Source organism: Vanellus vanellus (genome assembly GCF_965231255.1).
Source record: "Vanellus vanellus genome assembly, chromosome: 14".
NCBI lineage: Eukaryota > Metazoa > Chordata > Aves > Charadriiformes > Charadriidae > Vanellus > Vanellus vanellus.
In genome coordinates this window covers 7920346-7930848 of record NC_138919.1, presented here as the reverse complement: position 1 = coordinate 7930848, position 10503 = coordinate 7920346, and the positions used below count along the sequence as shown (strand labels likewise).

The 10503-nt window shown below is 37.2% G+C and overlaps 1 protein-coding gene across 1 annotated transcript in view; it reads right to left on the bottom strand.

Moving 5' to 3' along the window:
- Positions 1 to 8668: 8668 nt before the first annotated feature.
- Positions 8669 to 10503, bottom strand: part of PARN (poly(A)-specific ribonuclease) — a 60357-nt gene continuing 58522 nt past the window's right edge. Inside the window, exon 24 of the mRNA XM_082490504.1 lies at positions 8669 to 8818. Within this exon, the coding sequence (XP_082346630.1) occupies positions 8766 to 8818 (53 nt within the window). The 3' untranslated portion in view covers positions 8669 to 8765. The remainder of the gene's footprint in view (positions 8819 to 10503) is intronic.

The following is a 10503-nucleotide window of genomic DNA, read 5'->3' as shown; positions in this document are numbered from 1 at the left end:
ATCTCAGTAGGGCTCTTCTAATCTATGGAGTAAACATCTACGTTAAGTAAATATCTAACCTCTGTTAGGTTCAGAATACACAGAGCCAGAGCAGCAATAGAGAAAAATAGAAAAAATGTAAAAGCTAATGCAACAGTGCTGCAAATTTTTCTCATCTACTAAGAGTCCCTGTATTTCCATTTCACTACAGTAAACATTTTTACTTTCTGTCTTTCTATGTTAGATTACATTAAACTTGGAAACCAACTCCCTCCTCCTTAAACAAAACTTGAAAATGACCTCACCATTTTGCCAGACACAACTCTAAATCTAACGTGCAAATACATTTTAGCATTAAAAACAAACAAACAAACAAAAAAAACACCAAAAAAAAACAAAAAACACCACCACCAAAAAAAACCCCAAGTTTCCTGAGCGTGAGTTAGCTAGCACTTAAGTTACTCAGAACACTATATGAGTGTCAGCTTCCCGTTATTTTTTCCCAGAAGTTTCTACAGTTGAACTACTAGCAAATATAACTTCAGTCAGACTTACAGGCCAAAAAGATCATTTACTCTGTTCTGTTTCCCACAGTATTGAGATGCCAATGCTTTGCATTATTCCTCCTGTTCATATCATACACCCATTTGATTGCAGTCATGAAATACTTACATTTAGAGCTAGACAACACGGTTTCATATTTTATTTTTAGAATGTGCCTTGCAATACAATCAAGTCCCCCAAAATCAGAATGGAATAGAAATTGAATATTCTTTTCAAAGAAGGCTGCTAAGACAAACATGTCCTGTTGTAGTGATGCCTCTCTCTCAAAAATCCAGTAACACTCAGTAATTACCTTTAAACTGAAAAATTAAGCAGAAAACTGAAAAACTTAAAGAGTATATACATGACTCTTCCAGCTATCCCAAAGAAACATACAGACAGTAAACCTAGCAGGAATGCTTGATATGAAAATATTGATCACTGTTACAAACTGAAATTAAATGCTTAAGTGAGGTGCCCAGGTTCTTATTAAGAATGTACAAAGAAGCAAGAAAAGGAATTCGTATAATACAAACTATTTGGTTCTTTCATCTTCCAATATCTATTCAACTAAATGCTTGTATATTGTTTTTTAGCATTAAAACATGTAGATACTTTGTAAAGGTTTGTGATATAAATATCACGCTCTTGGCATTTAACAGAAAATCTATGGGAAATAAGTAGTAACTTAAGCTTCTTAGACCAGTACGTGCAGTTACAGACATGTGAGTGACTGTGTATTAATTGCCCCTAACGAGAACAAGACACCTAAACAGAAAGTATGATTCTGCTCTGTAGGACATCTATATCCTGTGGTCCAGCTGAGTACTCAACACTTGGACTTTGCACTATTAATACAGATGCATGTTGTACAACAAAACATGAAAACACTTTTATCCTTTATGTGTCATGTTTAAATGTTTGCTAGTCATTTCCTCATCAAAGGGCATCACCAAACACTGCCTACGTGAGGTCTTATTTGCATAAGCCTTTTCAGTTCTATTTAAGATGTACTCAAAATTCTAACAATTAACTTCTCATGTTTACCGATATCCTTTGTCCATTTTCTTTTAGTGTATTTTAGGAGCTTTTAGGTTTTGTGTTAGCTCTTCAGCCTCCACAGAAAAATCTCTTCTAGTTTTCTGTAGCTTTTATAATGTTTGACAATGTACTGTTCTTCAGGCTGTTATATGAGCAGTTTGGCAATGCCTCCAGCCTTGGCTTGCAGAAATTCCTTTGCACTGGTGGTAGCATGGCTGAACAGCCACACATTGGTTCCACAACCCTTTGCAGTATGTTAAATAGTCACCATGCCAGATTATTAATTTTATGTTCCATTTCATGTAAATATTCTGCATGTGGAAATAGAGTGCTCTATCCATTAATACATGGAGATTACACAGATTGCCTGAGTCATAAAACAGCCTGTGAGAGGTAGAGAGACTGTAATTTCAAAACACAGTGATAATTTCAGTTCTTGCAGAGGGAAACAAGCTGAAATCTATTTGCCAAAAATGAGTAATGTAGATCTAAATACTGATTACAGTTCACAAATCTACCTTAGACTGTATGCCTATATTTGAAATTGTACTCTATGTTCAGTATTTTATCCCAATAATTTATTCCTAAATATAAAGGAAATATACACACAATTACAACTATATGTACTGTAAACATTAAACATTTTTCAAAGAGTTCTGCATGCAATAGTACAGCTGTGTTTATGTGTATGTTTGTTTTTCAGGAAAGTATTCAAGGAACAAGAAAGTGTTTGATTTCTTTAACATGAGTGAGCATTTTAGTAAATAGATGAGAATGTGGTAGCCATAGTTAAATTTGATGTGCATTAACTTAAAGTGCTGATGTATGCATGAGAAGGAAAGCAGGGAACTACCTTTATTTAAGAAAGAGGAATTCAGAACGTATCACAACTCTGTCTCATCTGAGCTCCTGTAGAAGCAAAATACAGAACTTTCCAAATTCCTTATTTAAACCAAAAAAAAACCATCTACACTAGATTGAAAAGCATCTACTGATAGAAAATCTTTTGTTCCACTAAAATACATTGGCCTGAAGGCATGTTTTGGCAAGACAGAGTAAGAAAGCCTGCTTTTTAAGATACCGGAGCATGCGCATAAATGCTTGTAGCTCTTGCTTCTAACACACATACCCTAAGATTATGTATCATATACACAAGAAGAAACCAGACAAATTCTCTTCTAAAAACACAGACCTGAGTCTGTGTATTCATCAGGTCTTTGAAAATTGTCAAACTACAACTGGGAATCCTCTCATAACACTGCATTCCTTTTTTGCCATGAAAAATCATGCACATTCCTCAGAAGAGTGCTATTTTCTACTGTTACTTATTAAACTTATTTTATATGTTGGAGTAATAATTTTAGAAGTATCTCTTTCACAGATTCCTTCCAAGGCGAAAAAATAGCTCCACCTTGCTAAACTTAGAGTACTACTAGAATGGAAATATATTAAATTAAGCATCATTCTATTATTTAGTCTTCTTATACACTCAAACAGTTTCTTAAAGTTTGTAGCTGCTATTTTAAGGTTTTTAAGATAAGCTACATTAAATTTAGATTTTAGTATGAGCTAGAACTCGTACACAATCAGCCTATTACTACTGTCATCACAAGCGTTTAAAAACGTCTTTCAGAGCAGTTGTAAGGAAAATAAGTATTTGTTAAAACTGTAAGTTTAAAATACTGTTTCATATTTAGTTTGTATTTAGTCTAATTCTTCCTGCTCTTTCCTTAAAAAAAAAAAAAAAAAGGCAAGGCATAACAAGACTAAAGGGTACTAAACAAGTAACTCTTCTACTGAATCTCCATTTTACTTTAGGCACATCCTTCATCAGACTATTATGCAACTAACAATCTGTTAATACAGTGTTCCTTTCTGTACACTTGGCTTTGTTTTTCGGCAACAGGACTATGTTTACATTTACATATAGTTTATAAAGTTCTAAGCCGAAGGCCTTTGAACGGGACCATGGTAATACTTGGTGTTTTGTACCTGATGTACTACACATGTACCACATTAGGACAGGTTGGTTGTTTGTTGGGAAGGAGTGGGGTGGTTTGCGCTATTGCTTGCAGACAAAGGTCAAAAATCTCCTGGATGGGACTGTTTTGCTGACATGCGAGATGAAGCACAGGAAGAAAAGATGATTCTGTTGAAACCTACTGATAACTTATCTCAAATTTCATGGTAGGCGTGTATTAGATGATCAATTAGATGTTAAATTCCTGTTCTTGGACATTATTCAAACCAAAGGTATAAGTCTCAAACATTCCTCCGAGCATAACTGATAACTGCAAATATACATGAGAAATTACTATAAGCACTTTAGAACTCCTTAGAGTTGCACCCTCTATGAGATCGAAGAATTTACTTCAATTAAAAAGCAATTAAAGTATTGAAAATACAGTGATCTGTTTCAGGAAAATGGAATATTAAACATTTCAAGCAGCACCTCCTTTACCTCCTAAAATTTACCAGTATAAACACTCCCCATTAACTTCTTCACAGACTAGTCATTTAGTACCACCATAACCATTCCTTAATCTATTTCAGTAACAACAATTAGAAAGCCCAGGCTAGTATGGCACAATCTAGCAGAAAGGGTTATTAGTCTACATGTGAGGGACTGCAGTAACATTGAGGTGAAAATCTCTGGCAAATAATCTCTTTGTAACACTGCATTATTAGTTGAAAACAATATGCTTATCATATCAAATATTTTTTAAAGGCGCTTTATGCGTATCTATTAAAGCAAAAACCATCTTAATTACAAGTACAAGGACCCTATAAATCCCAGCCTTACCCACCATTTATTGCTCCTCATCCAATGGAAGTGTGGCAGTATTTTTGTAGAGCACACAGCTAATGTTAGGTTAGCATAAGTTTAAAGCTACAACACTACAATACAGACAAGTAAGTGTTTATTCATTTACTAAATGTACTGTGGAGTAACTTGAGGAATCTTCTTCAACATAGGCATCTGGTCAGTTGGCAATAGTCTAAAGACTTCAGAAGCCAAGAACTTTTGATTACTGGAGTCTTGCATATGCTCTGAAGCTGGATTGTCTGCATTATGTTTAATTTTTTACGGACACCATGACAGAACTCAAAGGCTTAAAGAAAGAAAGAGTTAGAACATTTATTTTTTTTTTTCCCCAGATCACTGGAAGTTTTAGCTTTCTACCTCTCTCTTGGTTTCTCCACTGGATGGATAGTTAAATTCAGTCCTCCATCTAAATCGTTTGAAGCCTTAAGCTTTTTACTCCAAAGCATAAGCTCAAAACTGAGACCAAAAACAGGTTATTGCACTGCCAGCAATCTTAATTATACATGGGATACTTCATTCTCCCTTAGTCTTCATTCTCTCTTACCTGTCCCTGTTCAAACCCATGCTACAAGGACACTCACGCTCTTCCCTTTTACTCTACGCAATTACCTTTTTCTCCATATTTCTTGTTTAGCAGCAACTTCCTGTACCCCATGCTGTCAATCCGGTACATTCTGACACAGTTCAATACTTCTCACACATAAATGCTTGAGACAGATTTGAATTTTTTTACTTTAAATACAGTTCCAACTTGCTTTCTGATGCAAACAACGAAGCACTCAATCACCATTGATAAACAATCATTATCAAGTTTAAGTTTCAGTCATATAAACGCATTCTTATTCCTCTGAAGAGGCAGGGTTTCAGCCCACCTACCTCATTTGCCTGCTGAGATAGGCTTACCGTGTTTCTCCACACCATTTCTTCAGACTGTCTCATATTCAGGTTTACGTTCCCGAGTCTTCACCTTTTCTTCTCAATGTTACTCACAAAATTCCCTCATTTTCTTCAGCCCCTACATCCAGCACTTCTCTATATTGTTGTTTGCCGCTTCAAACATCCTCCTTAGCGTCCCCACCACCCCGACCCTCACGCAGCTCCCAACTCCCCACCCCACAGGCCACTGCTCACCTCAGCGCAGGCAAGGACAACCTTCCACAGGACACCCAGTTACAGTCAAGCCCCTGGCCATTTCCTGAAGAAAATATTTCACTCCAGTACTACAAACAGGGAGGTAAAGCTGTCTGGTTTACACAGTTGGAAGCAGAAATAACCCTCACGGCGGCAGCAGCCCCTGGCCCCACAGGGCTCACCGCTCCCGGCTCCCGCCACCCGGCGGCGCGGGGACCGGCCCCGCCCGCGCCCGACCGGCCCTGAGGGGCGGCCGCGCCGCCACAGCCACAGCCACAGCCACAGCCACAGCCACAGCCACAGCCACCGCCGCCGCCGCCGCCCCGCCGACAAACCCGAGGGACAGGAGAGGGTCCTCCCGCCCCGGCGCATTTTGCAGGGCGCTGAACCAGGCGCAGCCATCGCTGCTCCTCCAACTAGAAAGCAAAACAATGGCTGTAAAATTGAACAGATCCATAGGTGTGTCCCCCACACCGGGGAGAAAAAGGGAATGAAAGGGGAAAAAAAAGAAAGAAAGAAAGAAAAGTAATTCAAAAAAGTAATTAAATCAAAGTACTACACAGATGCATCTGACTTTTTACTGGGCCGAGCCCTAGCCCCTGGGCAGCTGGCCAGCTATGGCGGCCCGTGGCGAGGCAGCCAGGGCCACAGCTCCCCCCACCCCGGGAGTCCCCCAGCAGCACACCAACACCAACATTGAACCCAGGAACCTACGCAGCCCCGCGGACTAGCGACGACAGCTTTGTTTCTCAGAAACAAATGCCTTACAGATCTAAAATATATGCACATATTTCAAACATACGTTAGGAAACAAATGTGGATCTAATTTAAGAAGCTACATTCTTTCCCTTCTAGAATTAACGATTCATTGAAAACGAAGAGAAGTGTACCAAATCCCCCACAATAATGAGGTTTTGTGCAGTATCAATGGGAACAGTTCTTTCTTAGGACACCATCCGCCACTGACCCCTGAAAGTTCTCCACCCAAACTTAGTATTATAAACATTACAGCCCCACATTCACTCACATTTTATTAGCTTACCTAGGTGTTAACTAGCAAAATCAAACACAAGACTAGAACACCACTATTTTCTGAAAAGGTATTAATTACAGGTAGAGATAAATAACATCCTGCTCCTCAACATGACAATTTGGGAAGGGAGGAAGGTAGAAGTAGTGGGAATATCTATTAACCTTTGTAGTTCAAAGAAGGATATACATGGCCTACTCTGAAGAAACAAGTTTTTAAGGGATCGTATTGTAATGCAATTAAGACTTACATTTTCCCTGCAGATATGTAAGCGTTGCTGCTTGAGAGTGAAGTCAGTATCATACAGATCCTGAAGGCCTCAAGGTAAAGACTTCATGTGGATTCTCTTCAGCAGCACAGGCCTCTATAGCTCCTGAGCAGGCTTCCATGCCTCGACCTCTGACAATCGCTTTAAGTGCTTTTGTATCCTTTTGCCATCATGACTCTAACCTCCCTCCCAAATCATGACATGTCAGTTCTTCAGGATACACAGTTAACAACACCCCCCCCCAACATTTGGATAGAACATCATATAAATTACCTGAATCATCTCCAGAAGAGATGAATATTTTATACAACTTTACTTTTTATACAACTTTATACAACTGTTGCATATATTGTGAGAACTAAATTCGCAGTTTATTTGTAGGTGTGGATACTCAAGGTAAAAGCATTTAAGTATTTACTCCTAAGGTCATGAGTCTCAGAGAAGAAAAGTCTCTGGATCCTTGAGAGCAGAAGAGTTCTGTTCCTAATTTCCCCTTGCATCACTAATAATGCTGTCTTTCTCACATTTTAGAGTGAGCATATGATGATCTGGCTGCTACTAAGAAAACAACAACTTAATTATACTAATTCTGGTAGTATTCCAAGGTTAGAAATAAAACATTCGACATTTAACATCTTTAAATTCTTTTCCCCTTTGCAATGCAAGTTCAAGATAGCTCTCACAATCATTTAAAAACTCATAAATTTTTGGCATACCTTCAAACAGGTTATTGCGTTGTTTACATGACAGTGGTTCCCACTCTAATGTAAATACAATTTGATGAAGCCTTCTAATATTCCACTCTTCCGCCGCAATGGTTTTGAACTCGCTGATTTGTGGAACTTCCTTCGCATCCCCTCACCCCCCTTTCCTCCCCTCCTAAGGGAAATGCATAGCTATTTAAAGCTTGTAACAATAGACTTGCTTTTCTTCGTTAAATTTAGCAAATATCTTGAAAGTAGTCCATGGACCAAAAGGGTCTGCTAATCACAGGCTGACAAAAAACTTGTTATATTATGTTCACTGAAAATATTTCAGAAGCTAATAAATAAAAATGAAGCAGTTCCTAAGAAAATGTCTTTAATTTTCATTTTATGGAAATACATCTTTTGGTTTTACTTCCATGATACAAAAATGTTAAATATCAAACATTTTCTGAAATCTACTAATGCAGATCCTTTTTTAAACAAATAAAGGGCTGGTGCAGTTAGCAGGTTTGTCACAGGTACCAAAAACATTTTTACAGAAACCCCACAAGCTGGGGAAAAAGGAGGGAAGAAAAAGATCAAGACTTGAGTGAAAACAGCAATAGATGTGAAAACAAAGAAAAACTACCTCCCACCAGGAAATTAATGTTTGAGAAACTTATAAGTTACAGGTTTTTGAAAGGTATGTGTAAAGTTGGTATTGAGATGAATACTGGCTGCATAGGGGGTGGGGGTAGAGAATGGAAAACTAAAAAAGATGTCCAGATAAAGTAACTGGTAGAAAGCAGTATGCGAAACTGCAGTTCCACCTGTTTCAAGAATGCTGACAGCATACTGATATTGCCTGAAAAAATAGCTAAAGATTAGGAGATTTGTGGTAACTCCCCTCAAGCACAGGAAACAGCCTAGCACGAAATCATAGAGTGCCAGTTCTTTTTGTACATTTCATAGCCAGCATGCCAAAGTAGGTGACAAAAATACATTTAGTCTTGCTTCTTAAATCTAACATCATTTACGACAGCAAGGACTTCACATGATCAACAACAAATCATACACTAGTTAATATACACACAAATAAAATTGACAGTGATTGTTCAATAAACAGTTTAAAATAATTAAACTGATTTTAGGACACATACTGCTCTGTTAACACCACTTTATTTAAATAAAGTATGGCTTCCAAGAGGTGTATTCTTGCAACTGCTTTCAATCAATTCCACTTGTTAAGGCAGTTGTTTCCTACCATGTTTCAGGAACTTCAAAAATTCCAGTGGAACTACTTGTAAGACTTCCTAAAAGACAGAGTCACGGAACAATATATTAAAGATTTAAATATACAAACACTGAAAGGAATAAAAATTAAATCAAGAATATTTTGATTCTTTCAAAGCGTACAGAGACATATTTTCTCCTCAAGAGCGAGGCTCTAGATACAGTACTCGCAAGTCAATATTTACAAAGGGAAACCAAGAGACTGTTTATGAGAAGGCACTGAAAAGAAGGAAAAAAAAAATGGTTAATGTTTCTTACCCAAATGCTAAATATTATATTTTGCAATTAATTAATATTTTTAATCCAAGTAATTCTGGCTTTGCAATAAACTGGGATGATAAATAATACTATCTTTCCAAGTGTACTTCCAGTTATTTTTGTTTAAGGCAGTTAATACAGTGAAGAATATTCCCAGCCCAAATTAATGGGAGAAAAAGAGGAATCACACTAATACCAATAATGTATATTTCCATAATGCCAAATACAAAGCATGAATTTTATACTTGGAATTACAGTAGACAGTCTTGTCCTTTTGCATATGCTTGCATGGCCCAACCACCCTACTGAACTACAAGAAGAAAGTGATTTCCAAGCACAGCTTTTGAATCAGCTAATAAAGATTTTACTCTACCAAATCAGAAGAAAGGATGCTTGCTATACAAAACCACTTTCTGGATAAAAGTGGCTAGAGTAGATATCAAAATGAACTTAATATTTCAATATAGTTCAATACAGGCAGTGCTCCAGATGACCAATAATTAAGATATGACTTCATTTTTTAATAGTCTAATCTATTTCTGCAAGAAATTACTAACAAAAGTTGAAATAGAATCAACAATAAATAGATCAATAAAAATAAAATCCTTTGAGGTTTAAATTCATGTGACCTAAGGTTACTTAAGTAATCACTTTTTTTTTTGGAACAGGCAGCAATAACTCACACAACATAGCAAAAATATTAGGTGAAACATAGTCATCTGATTATCACCTGCCTCTGTGTAGTAAGACATACAGTTCAAGGTACTTTGGCTAGAAAATATGTAGGTATTCAAGTCGGCAAACACCTCTTTACATCAACCGTAGGTGAAAAGTCTTCAAAGAACAATAAAGGCTACAGTTACAAACACCACACAGAACATCGCAGATACTAATGTATATATCAAAACAGTTTTTAGAAGAAATAAGAAGATTATTTGGGTTTATAATTTGTATTAGAAACACTACTGATTTTTCAAGCATTACATTGTGAGTTCTAAACCAGAATTAAAAAAAAAAAGAAAATTTATAAAATACAGAACAGAAGACAATAAATTTTATCTCTTGGGCAAATCCACAATTTGACACTTTGACAACAAAAACCTACTATTTCTGCTACTTTTCAAAATCTGCATCTCCTGACAGCGAGATTCCTCAAGCTTCAACAACTAGCAGTCTATGAAATGGGAATGATCTGCTTACAGTCCAGCGAGCCTTTCAAATAAGCAAAGGCTTACTCAGAGCATGTGGCAGACTGCAAAAACTGTTAAGGGTGACTATGATCCACCCGTCCAAAATGTTTGGAAGGGATTTTAGACACACTCACTTTTCATCACCATCTTGCCAAGTGTTACCAGAAAAAAACCCACAGCTAAGTGATTCATCAATGCAAAGCACCCAGAAAGCTACAGGGCCTGCATTAGTTGAAGAGCGCAGGAGATCAGCTCTT